This window comes from Podarcis erhardii (assembly GCF_964252035.2).
Source record: "Podarcis erhardii genome assembly, chromosome: 8".
Taxonomy (NCBI): Eukaryota; Metazoa; Chordata; class Lepidosauria; order Squamata; family Lacertidae; genus Podarcis; species Podarcis erhardii.
The window spans coordinates 42,648,732-42,665,405 of NC_138499.1; the positions used below are offsets into that span (position 1 = coordinate 42,648,732).

General features: G+C 40.2%; 1 protein-coding gene across 5 annotated transcripts in view; it reads right to left on the reverse strand.

Moving 5' to 3' along the window:
- Nucleotides 1-16,674, reverse strand: part of ASXL3 (ASXL transcriptional regulator 3) — a 104,769-nt gene that overhangs the window by 13,166 nt on the left and 74,929 nt on the right. For 4 of the 5 annotated variants that reach the window (XM_081873596.1, XM_081873597.1, XM_081873599.1 and 1 more), the window contains 5 exons: nt 14,284-14,401; nt 13,230-13,349; nt 9,401-9,564; nt 2,308-2,404; nt 1,180-1,285 (listed from right to left, as the gene is read on the reverse strand). In XM_081873596.1, the coding sequence (XP_081729722.1) occupies nt 1,180-1,285; nt 2,308-2,404; nt 9,401-9,564; nt 13,230-13,349; nt 14,284-14,401 (605 nt within the window). Of the gene's footprint in view, nt 1-1,179; nt 1,286-2,307; nt 2,405-9,400; nt 9,565-11,605; nt 11,772-13,229; nt 13,350-14,283; nt 14,402-16,674 lie in introns of those variants that run through there. The other variant, XM_081873600.1, reaches the window with a different exon arrangement.

The following is a 16,674-nucleotide window of genomic DNA, read 5'->3' on the forward strand; positions in this document are numbered from 1 at the left end:
TTGGTTAGAGATGTGCAGGAACAGGCTTTCCACTGGACACTAGTGCGGCTCACTGCTCTGTTACATCTCTGATCAACCAGAACATAAAGAATGTGGGACATGGCTGGATATCCAGCTATGGAAATGCTGGGGCTTGCTTGCTGCTGCTGAATGCCACCACAACTATCACTACCTCCTGGTTGGCTATGGACCACTTTTTGTTTTCACTCTGGTTGGTTAGAGAAGCATCTCATTGGACAGTTTTGATAAGAAAAGATGAAAGAAGGTAGCTTCACTGCTCAGAGCTTCTGCCCTGGAGAGACTCGACAAAGGGGAGACAACAGTCTTATGGATTAGAAAATAATTTAAAACTAAACCAGAACACTGTTCATGACAACTTTTGAAAAAATTATGCATGGCAATGTTTAAACTTGTGGTATGAATGTTAAACACCAGGGCATGATATGTGAATTAAAGTACAAAAGGGGTACATGAGTGGGAGTTGCTGATACCAGAAGTGAGCAAAGCTGGCAGAATAGCAATGAGGGCTAAGAGACTGTGGGGAGAAAGACTAATGGGGAACGCCAGCAGGTCAGCCTCCTGCCCCCTCTATGCTTTAAACTGCATGCTCATCCCAACTTTAAATATAATTGGAGCAGACCTGCATTTCAGGAAACTGCTGACATACTGCAATAATTTTATCCACTTTTATCCACTATTATCCAATACCAGAGCTGCTGCCAGTACCATAAATTATCTACAATTACACTTCTCTCTTCACATTTATCTCCAACAACCTGCCTTGAAATATAGAAATGACATTGTCCCTGCTCGTAAATTTACAGTTCAGATAAAGCAGATGGTTTGATAAATGATTAGGGGGGACAGAAGTTCGGAGGGGATTGCTGGCATAGTGAAAAGCATAGGCAGAAAAAGTTGCAGGGGTCCATGCAAGACTTTTCTAGATAAGTGGGTTTTGAGGGAAAGAAATGGCAGGAGATGGGCAAAAAACATGTCACAATCTAATAATAATGCGAGGCTAAAACCATTGCCACAATTAACTAGGCAGTTTATTTTTAAACCAAATAACTGATCTATGTGAAAGAAATACATGTTGATGTATATATTAATATATTAATGTAAATCTCAGGCCAATTCTTTGTTTAATGATTTTTTTTTTTTTTTTACTTTGCTACTTACTTTTCCCCATAAAATCTTTCAAAGAACTTCTCTTTCCAGTGCTCTGTTTTCTTCTCCTTTTCAATCTCTTGTCTGATGCGCAGCTGCATTTCAGGAGTAAATTCTCCTAAAAGATACAAAGAGGGCGGTTTTGAATATGGGTCCCCAAATATTTGAATACAAGTTCCTAAGGATTTTTACAAGGGTGCAGTTGGGATTTGAGTGGGGGTCTCTGCAGAAGCACCATTGAACAGACGATGTGCAAACATTGCTTGGGCATTTGTGTTGTAAGATTTCATAGACGGGACAAGTTCCAGAGATTCCAGTGCACATGTCCAAGCAGTTTCACACATGCACCACAGCTTTCTCAATATCCTCATCCAGCTGCAGTTCCTTGTACTGTTTTTGATGCTGCTCCAGAAGGTCCCCCAACCTTTGGGAGCAGCTTTTCAGGTGGCATGGATGGCTTCAGTAAGGGGGGGGGGACACCAGGTCTCATAGAATCATAGAGTTGGAAGGTACCCTGAGGGTCATCTAGTCCAACCCCTGCAATGCAGGAATCTCATAAGAGATGGCCATCCAACGCTCTGCTTTAAAACCTCCAAGGAAGGGGTGTCTACCACCTTTCGTGGGAGTCTGTTCTACTGTCGAACAGTTCTTACTATCAGAAAGCTCTTCCTGATGCTTAGTCTGAATCTCCTTTCTTGTAACTTGAATCCATTGGTTCGGGTCCTAGCCTCTGGAGCAGAAATGAATTAAACCTTCATTTGTTCAAATTTCAGCAAAATTAATCTGAGAGAAACCAACAATAATATTTTATTTGCAGCACTACCTTTGGCATTCCTGAAATATCATTGGCTGATTTAGTCACATGCATTTAGGTTTCCAAAGTTGACACTGATGAAAATGCTTGTTCGTATTTTTGAAAAGGCTGCCCAAGTGACCTCCCCTACTCAGGTGCAATAAACAGATGTGCTTAAATCAATTTGAAGATGAACCAGAGTGTATAATTTTTAAGTCCTGTCACTTTACATTTTATCTTACAAATGTATTTTGAGTGTGTGTATTCTTGGCCATGACACAAGAAGGCATCTCTTCTGGGAGGGAAAATCACTATTTTATTAAATCTAATAACAAATAGAAAATTACCTTCTGCCAATCGTTGTTTCCACCCTTGTGCTGCATATGCAAAGAATTCATTATTTAGAGCGGAACTACTGAGGCGCAAAACTCCATCACTTCCCATCTAGAAAATAAGCCGGTGGTAGCAGAAGACACTGTCAGATATTGCTTCAACTAAGAGTACATAAGATTAGAGCTCCAATTACGTGAAACAGGGAAGGATAGAAAGTGGGAATAACAAGAGGGATAATCTAATATTTAAATAGCATTTTCATTATAGTCATCATATTAAATGCAAGTGGCCTAACCCAGCATCTGTGTGCCTACATTAAGGATGATCAAGTACTACTGATTCTAACAGCGTAATCTGATGCATGTTTATTCAGAAGGAAGACGCATTGTATTCCATACAATCTAACTCAGTTTCTGTTCTAGCACATATTTTCATGACAGGCTGAAACAAAAACTGCGGTGAAAAATAATTTTAGCAGTATCAGAAGTTAATATGGTGTGAACCGTTTGTTTGTGTGTGTGTGTGTGTGTGTGTGTGTGTGTGTGTGTAATGATGTCTAACAGCAATTGTAGCATTTTCTGTGAAGTTTTTTTTTTTAACAAACAGCAACCAATTGTGAGACCAACACTTTAGAAATCTTACACTGTATAAGAAACCTTAAAAGAAAAATTAATTCACAGAATTGCTTAGGGTAGAAATTCCAAGCCAGAAAAGCCACACAGTACTAGGAACATACTACTGCTTTCTGTGCCCCTGCTTGATCAACTTTCTAATGAAGATCCTGAGATGCACAGAGAAATCAAGGAGAGATCTTAAGTGTAATGTGACTTTCAGAAAGTGAGTCATAGAAAGGAGGCAAAAACTGATGGGACTTAGAAAATAGTTACTCTTGGAACTAATGAGAAGAAAGGAAACTCTTGATGTATTTATTAATCACATATTCCCAGGATACATGCTTGAACTTCTTGGGAATAGTAACCACAATGTCATCAAGAAAATGGCAGATCTATCCCCTAGCTGCCAAGCCTTGGTATTCACCAATCTCTCTTCTTATACTGAGGGGGCACTGAGAGCCATCCCACCATGATAACAACTGTTCAGTTGGTCTGAACAGGACTGAAAAGAACAATATGGACTCCAGCAAATGAGGGAATCCCTTAGTAGGGACATCTGCAATGTGGAGATGCCCATTTTAAAAGGCATACCAAATCAAGTTTCTCACTTTCCATTTCCAGCCATGCTTAGTCTGTCAAGATTTGTTCTAAGAGAAGAATTGTAGAAGGATAAGCCAAATTACATCCAATTAAAATCTGTTCTACAAAATTCCTACAAAGAATCAAAAACCCGTGATGTCAAAGAGATGCCTTAGAGGGGGGTTTCCCCAACTTAGGTCTCCAGCTGTTGTTAGACTACAACTCCCATCATCCCTAGCTAGCAGGACCAGTGGCCAGGGATGATAGGAATTATAGTCCAAAAACATCTGGAGACCTAAGTTGGGAAAACCCTGCCCTAGAGGATGCATTTCTACTTGGAATGAAATAGTGTGAAAAAGAGAAAAACTTAAATTCTTAGTGTTAAAGTAGGTGTTTTACTTCAACAGTCCACGGCCATAGAGATGGCACAATTAACTACTAAAGCTAAATTAGTATTTGGAGAAACATGCTAATAAAGCACTTTTAAAATACACTATTAATTTTTATGGCGTTCAAGAGATGCTGTCCAACAAAGGCAATGCTTTAATGAGCCAGAACAACAAATGTTTTTGAAATGCATTTTATTATTATTATTATTCTGTTGGGCTTGGAATTCTGGTTTTGTCTGATTAAGCCCAATGGAGATGTTAATTCCCAAACTTAAGCAATTATTTTACAAAGAATTCACACCAGAAACATTTTAGCTATTGTTTCTATTCTACTTAACGGGGGGGAAACATTTGTCATAGACCACTGGCTATTTTCACAAGCCATGAAAATGTCAAACATTAGTAAATAGAACAGCACCTGGTCAGTTAATTTCCTACTGATGCCTAAATTAACTCTTGTTGCCAGAGACCACTGCAACACCAGCATGTTACAGAATTTGGCAACCTTCTATATAATTTCTACTAAAATCCTAATGCTCTTCAGAAAGTATGTATCATTATTTTATAGGTGTTCGGGCTCTTCTACATAGCTGATATATTAAGAAAAACTAAACCATCTAAATCCATTATTGTTCTCCCCCTTCACCCTGACCAGTATTGCTGTTGCTCTTATATAAAAGCTACTATTCAAGCATCCTACATAATTAATATTTAGATGGTATATTTCTCAAATAAAAGATTTTGCTAATACAGGCAGTGATTCTAGTATTAACACAGGCTGTAATAAATTATATATGGTTTTATTATACTGTTTCACAATGGTAAAGCTTGAGTTTCAGCACACTAAAAGCTTACCTCAGTAAGTTAGCAATATATTATTTAATATGGATTCTTCATTTTTAATAGAAAGCATTAAACTTCTGTTTCATTTTTACATTTTTAAAGGAGTATGCCATAAAGAGAAATTTAGATAATTTCCTGAAGATATTTGAAAGGGGAGGGTTGTCACTAAATACATTTAATGTCAGAAATATAGACAAAACATTGGTTGACAGATTTTCAGTTTGCAATACATATAATAGTACATACAAATTAAAAGCATGCGTACTATTAAGATATAAGGGTATAGCTTGTAAAACAATGCTGAGCAATTATCGTGCCTTGGCTTCAGAATTTGGACAAACCTCTTGGGAGCCAATTTATCAGATGTGTGAGATGTGAGCTCTCCATGTCATACAAAAGTGTGGCCGTTACAAAATTTTACTCAGTGTATCCGCATCAGAAAGAAAAAAGAAAATATATGGAATAGCTCTACCACATTTTTGCGAAACAAACTATTTGGTTCATGTTACATCCCTTTTCTGCCTGTCTATTGTTTCATCTTGAGGATTCAAACAGGCAAGAAATTAAATTACCAAATTAAAAGAAAAGTGTTCTTAAGTGTCCAGATCAAAAAACAGTCCCATATAGCATGTGATCTAGAAAACCCAGAAAAGGTTATTATAATATGCTAACAGTTCAACTGAGCAACTTCCACAAAGATGAAGTTTTTCAATGGGGTGTAAGTGTAAGCTTTGGGGGGCATCAATGTCCAAGCTGCTCTGTAATTGTTTGATGCCCAGGCACATTTCAAAATCATGCATTGGACTGGTTCATAAATTGTCTTGAATCCTGAAGGAGGACTGTGCAGGGCCATTAAGAAGGAGGTTTGATGGCATTCATAACGTTGTACTGATGAACCTTTAAGCTAGTTTTACATACCGAATGGGAAATGAGAAATGATTTTCCAAGTCAAATTAAAATCAAAAGCTGTTTTTCTTCACTGTATTAAACTGAGGATATATATCAAGTCAGATTGCAAACGTAGAAGCGTATGTCATGTACATTAAACACACCACATCTAATGTTCATCTTGCTTTGTGAGACACCTATATTGGTCACTGTACATTGGTGTGCCAATAGGAACCCTAGTACTTAATAGGGTTGGAAATGCGAAAAAAGAGAAGGATAACAAACTATGATACAGAAGGTAAAAGGAAAGTAGGAACGCTAGACTATACAAGTACAGTAAGTTGGAACCAGAGGAAATGCATTAGTCTCTCTGAAATCAACAAGATTATCTTGCTCATTGATTTCAACGAGGCCTAAAACATGACTAATTACCACAGATCAAACTCAAGTGTAAATGTACAGAAACTAGGTCAAGTACAACAAAAGAACATTTTCCTGTAGGCATACAAATATAACGACTAAAATAAACATGGTACAAGGTATAAGCATGTACTACCAATCAACCAATCAAATATTGAGATTTGGGTGCTCATAGAAGCGTTATCTCATAGAATCATAGAGTTGGTAGGGACCTTGAGGATTGTCCAGTCTAACCCCCTGCAATGCAGGAATATGCAGCTGTCCCTTACAGGGATCAAACCTGCAACCACACTAACCAACTGAGCTGCAAAGCCAGAAGATAGTGCTGATCATCTAGTTTTTGGATCAAGAGCTGTAGATTTAAAACTGGCTTCAGAAAGAAATTGAACAACAGAACTTAATTGTACCCTGGTAACCATCTTATGAGACGCGGGTGGCGCTGTGGGTTAAACCACAGAGCCTAGGACTTGCCGATCAGAAGGTCGGTGGTTCGAATCCCCGTGATGCGGTGAGCTCCTGTTGCTCGGTCCCTGCTCCTGCCAACCTAGCAGTTCGAAAGCACATCAAAGTGCAAGTAGATAAATAGGTACCACTCTGGCGGGAAGGTAAACGGCGTTTCCATGCGCTGCTCTGGTTTGCCAGAAGCGGCTTAGTCATGCTGGCCACATGACCCGGAAGCTGTACACCAGCTCCCTCAGCCAATAAAGCGAGATGAGCGCCGCAACCCCAGAGTCTGTCACGACTGGACATAATGGTCAGGGGTCCCTTTACCTTTACCTAACCATCTTATGCTATCTTAGGCAGGATAAGAGTTGGTGTGCCAGTTGTTAACCATAGGTAGCAAGCTTATAAAATGTGCAGGACCATCAACAATGAGAACGTAAAGAATAAAGATGGTGTTTTAAATCAACTTCATTAATAATAATAATAATTCCTGGCTTTGAAAATATAGAAGGGCTAAAAATGCTGAATTCATCAATACTGTGGGCCAATTCACACACTGTGCACACCAACATGATGGTCAAGTGGAGGTACACCAAACTAGGCACCTGCTAAAATGGGTAGTTTGACAGCAGCAACACTGCTGTCTTGCAAGGCACAAAAGTGAGTGAAAATTAGAAAGTAACTTAGGTGAAATGAAAGCACAACCTTATGCTGTCAGACCACTGATCCATCTAGCCACACACCACCTGCGCTGACTCTCAGGTAGGTTATTTCCCAGCTCTTCCCACCCATAATCCCGTTCACTTAGATCACCAGTAACTGAACCTGAGTTCTTCTGCATGCAAAGCATTGCGCTCTACCCCTCAACTGTGATCCCTAGAAAAGCAATGGAGTTGTCATTCCCTCGCCCTACAGCTCACTGCAGCACATACTTAGTTGAACCTTAGCAGCAGGCACAGAATGCAAACCATTCCCAAGGTACTTGGAAATGGAGAGTAAGTAACTAGATGTGCCTAAGAATATTTGCAGGTAATCACAAATACATCTTCCCATGAGGAACAAAAGAAGACTGGCTTACAAAACAGTTTCTTGAACATAATGACCTTATGCCAGTCACATAATGACCACAATCCAGAAAAGTGTTGGCAAAAAATTCATCATCTTAGTCAAAGCGAAGTTTACAGTATAGAACAGGCAGAGAGGACGGAGCTGCAACACCAAAATAAAAGAGCAGAACCCCTCTGGCACATTCTGGGTTGCAGCTAGCACCTTAAACAATTTGTCATTATAGATGGTAATGGGATGATTTATTAAAATATCAGACATAAAAATGGCCTTTCAATATTACCTAGGCATAAAAGCACTTAAGAAGTCACTGTTCCATTCCCACCCGCCCCTTTTTAATGGAAGGTTGACTGCTTCTTGTAAAAAAAATAAAAAAATAGGGATGGAAAATGTATCTTGGTTACTCATATTGATTTGTAGTCATGTGGAAGCCTAAGTGCTTTGGGAAACCTTGCCACTTGCCCATTACATTAAGGGAACTGATTTTATGGTACAGTAGAAATAGACAAATTTAGTTAAAAAGCTGACAAGATTGGACTTTGTACCTTCTATTACAGTGAGGTCTAAAAATAAGCCACCCAAAGCTCTGCTGCACTGCTTGGGAAAGTGGATTCTATTGAGCAAAATGTAAGGGCAAGGAAGCCAAACCATTCAACCCAAAGGCGTTTCCTTGATCCTCCATCTGTAGAGCTTGCTTAGCAGGTGAGCTTATCCAGATATGCCTTTTGCTCAACATTGCCATCTGAGATCAGACTAGCAAAGGCTTCAATATGTGGAATACTCTATTCCGAACATAAAAGTGGAAAGCGTAATTCTGATGGTCAACAAAAGATGTTTAAAGACTCTCTCAAGGCAAATCCCAAAAAATGCAGTATAAACACCGACAAGTGGGAAACACTGGCCTGCGAGCGCTCCAGTTGGAGAACAGTCTTTACCAAAGGTGTCATGGGCTTTGAAGACGCTCGAACTCAGGACACAAGGGAGAAATGTGCTAAGAGGAAGGCATGCTTGGCAAACCCCCACCATGATCAATTCCCGCCCGGAAACCTATGTCCCCACTGTGGAAGGATGTGTGGATCCAGAAATGGCCTCCGCAGTCACTTACGGACTCACTTTTAAAACCGTGGTTATGGAAGACAATCTTACTCGGCTATGAGTGATCACCAAAGACAGAAGAAAGAAGCAGCTTGGTCACGGAAGCTCTGACTGCCTTGTTTCCAAAGCTCAGGATCTTCTCTGAGCTGTGCTCTGTGTGCTGGCTCAAGGGCTATACAGTTCCCTGCACCTTAAGAATTAGACTCTGTGGGCTTTACACACCCATATCTGACATGTAACTGGTTAGATATCCAAACAGCAAATAAATTATTTTGATTTTTGTAAAATTTGCTTAGCTGTTCAGCAAGAAGTTCTATATTATCAAGCATGTGAATGTTGACATGAAAGCTGAAAAACACAAACATTTTTCTCAGCCCTACTCATATGCTAAGTAGTCTTTAGATGCTACAACACTGCTGGGGGATGAATCAATGGGAGGGAAGTGGTCCCTGCACCGCTGCTATAACTTCTATAAGGCACCACAGCCTGATTGAGATTTCATAGTTTGCTGTCATGGCTAACAGCCTTCGTTACACATTTTCTTCTGGAATGTGTCTAATCCTTTTTAAAAACACCTTTGCTAGTCCACTTCATGACTTCCTCTGACAGTGAATTCCATAAGTAGTTATGCATGGTGTTGAGAAGCATTTACTTGTGTCAGTGAGTCTGAACAATATGCATCATGTTAAGCTATAGAAAAGCAGTAATTACAAAAGAATGCCCATGAAAGCAATTACTGTATGCTTTAAAAAAACAAAAACAACCCTTACCTGTCTATCTACTTCTGGAAGCAAAAGCAAGAGGTATTGTTGAAAATGCTGAGGTAAGGAAAGAAATGTGTGTTTGTTTATTAAAGCCCTCAGGTTAGTGTTCACAAGTATAGATCCTGGAGTTTCTATGTCAATATCCTCGGCTTTGGTCCATTTCAAGTGTCCTGGATTAAACACACAAAACAAAACAAATCTACCTTTACCACAAATTCAAGAACATTTATAAAAATCAAAGCTTCATTTATATTTGTTATAATACAGTAGTTTTCAATGTGGTGGAGAGGAGTGCAACCTTATCCCAAAAATCTTTTGCCTATACATCTCATTTCCTCTCTTGCATTTCTACAGCATCCATTCTTCCTTGCATATTTTAAAGGTAATGCTTTCAAAGAAGGAACTAACTACCGTATTTTTCGCCCCATAGGACGCACTTTTTCCCCTCCAAAAATGAAGGGGAAATCTGGGTGCGTCCTATGGGGCGAATGCAGGCTTTCGCTGAAGCTTGGAGAGCGAGAGGGGTCGGTGCGCACCGACCCCTCTCGCTCTCCAGGCTTCAGGAAGACATTCGCAGCCTTGGCAGCCCTGCAGGAGGTCCGGCAGGGCTGTCTAGGCTGCGGATAGCAGCCTGCTCTGCTTTCAGGGCGCCCGACGCTCCAGGAGCGCATCCGCAGCCTGGGCAGCCCTGCAGGAGGTCCGGCAGGGATGTCTAGGCTGCGGATAGCAGCCTGCTTCCCGGAGCGTCGGGCGCCCTGAAAGCAGAGTGCCCGGTGCTTCGGGAGCACATCCGCAGCCTAGGCAGCCCTGTGGGAGTTCTCCGCAGGGCTCCCCACGCTGCAGATAGCAGCCTGCCGCCCGGCAGGCGGGATGCCCTGAAGCAGAGCGCCCCGCGCGCCGGGCAGACATCCGCAGCGTGGGGAGTCCTGCAGGAGTTCCCCGCAGGGTTCCCCACACTGGCGGGTGGGGCGCCCCGAAGCAGAGCGCCCCGCGTGCCGGGCAGACATCCGCAGCGTGGGGAGCCCTGCAGGAGTTCCCCGCAGAGTTCCCCACACTGCGGATAGCAGCCTGCCACCCGGCGGGTGGGGCGCCCTGAAGCAGAGCGCCCCGGGCGCCGGACAGACACCTGCAGCGTGGGGAGCCCTGCAGGAGTTCCCCGCAGGGCTCCTCACGCTGCGGATAGCAGCCTGCCGCCTGAGGCAGACATCGGCCAGCCCCACAAGCTTGGGGGACAGCAGGGAGGCGCAGCGCCATTCCCCGACCTGGTTCGGTTTCCCCGACCTGCTTTTGGGGGGGAAATAAAGGGAAAAAAATTTACCTTTATTTTCCCCCCAAAAAACTAGGTGCGTCCTATGGGACGGAGCGTCCTATGGGACGAAAAAAACAGTAAATAAAGGGAATGAGCCAGTTTCCATTCTCATTATTTCATCAAACTCTTCTGCTAAAACTTCAATTGTTATGCAAAATTTCGTAGAAATGAACAAAAATAAATGTAGTTTTAAACAAAAATTGCTTGAGTGAATCTCCAACCTTGCTTTCATCATGGAACTTAAGGTGCCTTATTTGAGATTCCCAGATCTCCCACAGAGATGCTACCCAGACCCAGACATGCTCTGCTTCAGTCACATGCCTGCATCATATGCCCTCAGACCATGTTCTTGGGTAATAGTAAGAGGGCCAAGAACTATGCACAGTCTGATCACATTGATTTACTCAACCACTGAATAGCCTACTCACATCCCCACCCCTTTTAAAAAAAATTATGACAGACACTACCCACATATTTTCAAATCTACCTTCTTTCTGCAGCTGTTCTGGCATGAATGGGGAACCTATGACCCTCCAGAGTTGCACTTCCAACTCCCATCAGTCCCAACTAGCATGGCCAAAAGTCAGCGTTGGTGGGACTTGTACATTTAGCAAGCTGTAGGTTCCCCATCCTTTATAAAGAGGTAGAACTTTGCTCCTTTTTAATTTTAAAATGAAAGCTGAAGATAAATTCTGCATAGAATTGGGCAAAATTGGGCATAGGTAGCTTGTGTGAGTGGGAAGTTGCTCATGTCAGCCACCTCTGCCCAAGTTTGGGTGATTCTCTCCTCCACTGTATTCCCCCATGGAGGATCTTATACTCTCTGGAAAAGTACTTAGGTGTATACAGGGATATATATATGAGGGGAGGAGAAAGATTGATTGCACAAGTGGCCTGCTTACCTGACTGCTAAATACAATCCAGAGCTTTCATAATGGAGATAGATCTCTAAGTTCAACTATTTTAGATGCTCAGCTTAGTTGGTCTTTAAAACATGCATCTAACTAGGTCTGAAATAACATTTTCACACACACACAAATATCCTTGCCTTCCAACTTAGACTTTATGAAGTTCCTAAGAATCAAAGAGGACACACAAAAGAATACTTGATTTTGCAGAGAATGCCTATTCAATAAATAACTTCACTTAAGCATTTAGGAATAAGAAAGTGCACCGGAGCTTCTCAAACATCATTTCTTGTTACTATTTCAGCCAGCAGTAATATATTAATATTATAAAAATAATATCAAGACAGAATTAAAACCACAGCTAAACAGAGTTCTGTAAGATGTTCATTCTAGCCTTTTGAAGGAATTTATGCTGAAATGCTTCACATTTTAAACAACTGATCCAGAAGAAAAAAACAATGATGGAAAGATTTGATGCAATGATGCATCTCAACTACTGGCACAAAAAGACTATTTCTTCATCCATTTACAATCCCTTCTTAAAGATTCCAGTTCAAAGCAACCCACTTGAGCTAAACAATGAATCAGCTGTGCTCCAAATATTGATTATGGGTTATAAGGGCCTTTTTGTGGGAACCAAATGAATTGGGAGAACATTAAGTACTTTAATAAATGGTATTTTAAGAACATTTGATAATTCTTATCAGGGAAAACATGTATGCTTCAGAACACAGGTGTTACCTTGGGTATATAATTCAGAATAAACTTGCAAAAATAGGAAATTGATTTTTTTAAAGGATAAACAACCTCTTTATAAGTCCATTTCTAACTCAGCCAAGATGGCCACTCGGTTAAATCATTACAAGTCAAAGGATTCAGTGGAGTACTAAATGTAGCCATCACTCTAAGAGGTGAGGTTTATTCAGTTACTCTTTTTCAGAAGACTAGATACTGAACTGCTTTTGTTTTGCAAACAAACAGACAAAGAAAGGAATAAATCCAAACACCTATTTCTTAAGAGAAACAGAATCATTCCCCCAAACAGAGCAAACTGCTTGCCTTTCCAAATGGTTTATTGAGACATGTGGTCACCTAGGATAAATATCTGCATATAACTGAGCAATAAGGAAAAAGGGGGAAAAACACTATCCAACATGGTGTTTAGATGTCCAACAACAGGCAATGAATAATATACTAGTTTATAAATAATGTGGTCCACCAAGGGAAATACATAATAATATATTATTCCGTACAGGAATAAGGGGGAAACGTAACAGGGGGTAATAATATTTCCCTGTTAGAAGAAGATGAAGCAAGAAACAGCTGGCTGCAAAATGGCCAATTTAGGACAGCTTGGGTCTGTCAGATTGAAAAGGTCAACAGCAGAAAGGCATGCTGGGGGAAAGGTCCCAATAAGAGGGAACTCCTGCAGAGTTCAGAGGGATGAAGGAACAGACGAGGAAGACACACATACAGTGAGAAAATCCAAAACATCAGAGACACAATATAAAACTTCCTTTAGTGAGTTTACAGAATGTGTATTATTTTCTATAACATAATGCAATGAAGTAACACTCCTCCCCTTCCCTCCCCCCGGACCTTTTAGAGACATACTCACCTAAACCAGATTTTTTTAATCTCTTTAAGTGCTGGCTCATTTGTTTTCCAGTTGGAGATTTTTGCCCATGTTTCATTTCTTTATCAGAACTGTCTGCTTCACCATTTTTAGATTCAGATCCTAAAAAAAAGAAAAGAAAGAAAGACATTACAATGAAGAACAAAAACAAAGGTAGAATTTCTTTCCTGGGGGGAAAAAATCAACACACCCCTAAGAATGACATCTTCATCTGCTACACTATTTAAAGGTAATGTTTTCTGCTTGACAATTTGATTCCCTGTCACCAGAACCGATGAAGCAAAAGCTCATAAATCTATTAAGTGGTGAAAACAAGTTTCTTGAATGTAGCAGTCAATAAAGATGTTTGCTAATCCATTACAAATAAGCCCTCTTCTGATAGCTGAGGGATGTCTTTCGAAATAATCATACTCCCATTATAGGGGGACAAAGAAATAAAAGGAAGAAAGGGAAACCCCTCCCATTGTAAAGTTAATTTTCTCCCATGTCCAGGGAATCTACAATAAAAAGTGACACAGATATCTGTACAGTCTATTCACAGCGAAGAATGTAGCAGCCAAAACTAAAGGTCAGGGTTGCACAGTGGTGATTAGGATGGTGCCAGAACACAAAATCTTATAAAAAAAAGGACAACTGATATTGCAAGACAGAACTAAGAGAGTAATTCATACTCTCACAGGAGCTGTAATGGTTATTTATTTTACCCCCTGATGGCACTGCATGTCAGTATGTAGTTCTCTCATTAGGAATCAGCATCCAAAAATGCTTCTTTGCATTCCTTTAAAGAAGCTGTTTGTAATGCTGGCTGATTTTATTTTATTACGTCTTTTTCTACCTCCCTCCCCCTTAATAGACTGGAATTAAGTTCCTCCCTTGAATTAATAAAATTGGTCATAGGATAAGAATAAAAAATCCACTGTGTGAGAATGACATCATTATTTCCACCCATCCTAAATTTTGCACGTTATAGCTCTCGCCCACAGGGAGGGCTCTTTTACTAGAAACGGGTGTCGCAGACAGTCCTTTAGCTATTTACCTGAGGGTGAATCAGACTGCTCATCAGACACCTTTAATGGTGTCAAAACAACACGAGGAACAGTCTTGTTTACCATCATTGACACTCCATTTCTTCTTTTCTGCTGCTGTCTCAATGCCTACAAAGGAAACAATAAAACAGAAAAAATATAACACAAAATGTTGTTTACAGGTGAATTACACAAAACATTTGCCAATTATTCAAATGAACCCCATAATATATTTATCTAGCTGCAAGTTTGCCAGGATTCATACTAGTTCCCCTTTATGTCATTTTCTTCAATATTTTATATACAAAAATGCTATATATTGTTATGTATCATATGCTACACTGTGAAATAAAAATGGAAAACAAGCTTTTGGCTTTAAAGATAAAGGAAGATGCACCTTAAAATCGTTTTCCAGAACAATTTTGACAACAAAGAAGCATACATAAACTGTTTGCTCTACCTTAGCAGCAGAAACATGAGAACCCATGGAATATGAGACTTAAGGCTTCCAAGTTAAAATAAATGTAAAATAAATATTTCAAACCCAGGCTAAAATGTGTGTCTGAACATCTCTTGCAGGTGCATCTTCTCCCGTATACTGCTCAGTCAATCAAGTTAACACAGTGTCATCAGTATGTACAGCATGTAAGGGCTACAGTATTGATGCACTCACTCAGCCGTGAGTAGTGCTGCACAAAATCACTGCACATGGCAGGAATCATTTATTTCTGCGAAGGGAATCGGTCCTAATCTTGGAAAACCTTGCAGCACTTGGCTTCTGTCTGCTTGACTTTGGGCATTAACCTTCAGAACACGAACATGATGGTGTTCTGGCAAATCTGGGAGAAAATGATACAAGAATAAATATCTACAAATGGGAGGGGTTTTTTCCTGTGTGTTTTATAACTGGATCAGCTACGGGGATGATAATGCAATACAAAACACGAGCAGAAACAGAATAGCTGCCAGGATATTTTGTACAGTAAATGAGCCCAGACAGGAAGGTCAGGAAATATATTAATGTGAGAATTCGCCCATTAAAGAATTTACAAGCACAGATATGTGAGCCGTGCAAGTTAGAACAGATCAGCTTGCTGCTAATACCTGCTTAAAATCTTCATTTTACACTCTCATCTTTGATTTGTGTGTGGGTTTAAGAGAAAACCCTACGCTTCACCAGCGGAGGTCATGCCTAGTATGAATTAATATCCTTTGTTTCCTTATGAGCACTAATGACTTGTGAGGTTAATTTTGTAATTGCAATACAGCTGTAGTCTGCTTAGACGATAATGCTTTGCACACAACACTTCAAAAGACAAAAGAATTAAAAACAATTACTTCCTATTCCATTGAAAAATACTCTGCAGCACAAGCTCAGTTACAATGAAAAAAACAGGTGGGATTATTTTATGCATATTTCAGTTATGGTAATTAGAGGCACATGGGCAATGTACAATAAAGAAGAGTTGTTTTAAAAAAGAAGCCACTGTCAACCTTTTTGACTATATTCAAAGAAGGGTATGGTTTCTCTTAACTGCAAGGAAATGTAAACATTCAATGAATAGAAGCTACCACTAATTAGTGAAAGGAAAGGCTACATTTAATATTTATTTTTCATCAGTTTAGAAGCCTGAAATATATTATATTCCTCTTAAACTGACCTAACCCTGCATCAAATGTGAATGTTCAAATCCCATCAGTATTGTGGCAGACCCTGATTTAAAAGACATACTGACATTGATTGCAGCTGAGCACTGTCAGCTCCAGTTGCCTGTGGTTGTTATTCCTAAAAGAAAAATCATAGTGTTTTCTCCCTGAAATGCAGAATATCTACAAGTTTTAGATACAAACTGAAAGGAAAGGCCATTTTTAACTTTCTTCTTCGTTAGGGCCACATCCACACCAAGCATTTGAAGCTGTACCAGAGCTCCCCGGCCCCCGGTCCCTACTGCAGAAATACAAAAATATTGGGAACTGTAGTTTGTTAAGGGTTCTGAGAATTCTTAGGTGTCCTCTATTCCCTTCACAGAGTGACAATTCCCAAAGTGGATTAACAATCAATTCCTCTTCACAGGGAACTCTAATAACTGCAGTTCCATGAAGGAAATAGGGGGCTCCTAACAACTCTCAGGCCCCTTACCAAACCACAGTTCCCAGGATTAGTGATGGGAGTGATGCTATTTAACTTATTTATACTGCAGTTCCATGTGCTACTATCACTAACAGATTACACTCACAAACAATACCGGTCCATCCCAGGTCCTTATTAACGATTCAGATCATGGAAGAAACAAACAACAGTTTCCTGGACATAAAGGTGATGATTACTGGGTGTCAGAAAATACTTTCCAACCTAACTTCAACCATGTAAAATATCAAGTATTATGTCCGCAGAAAACACT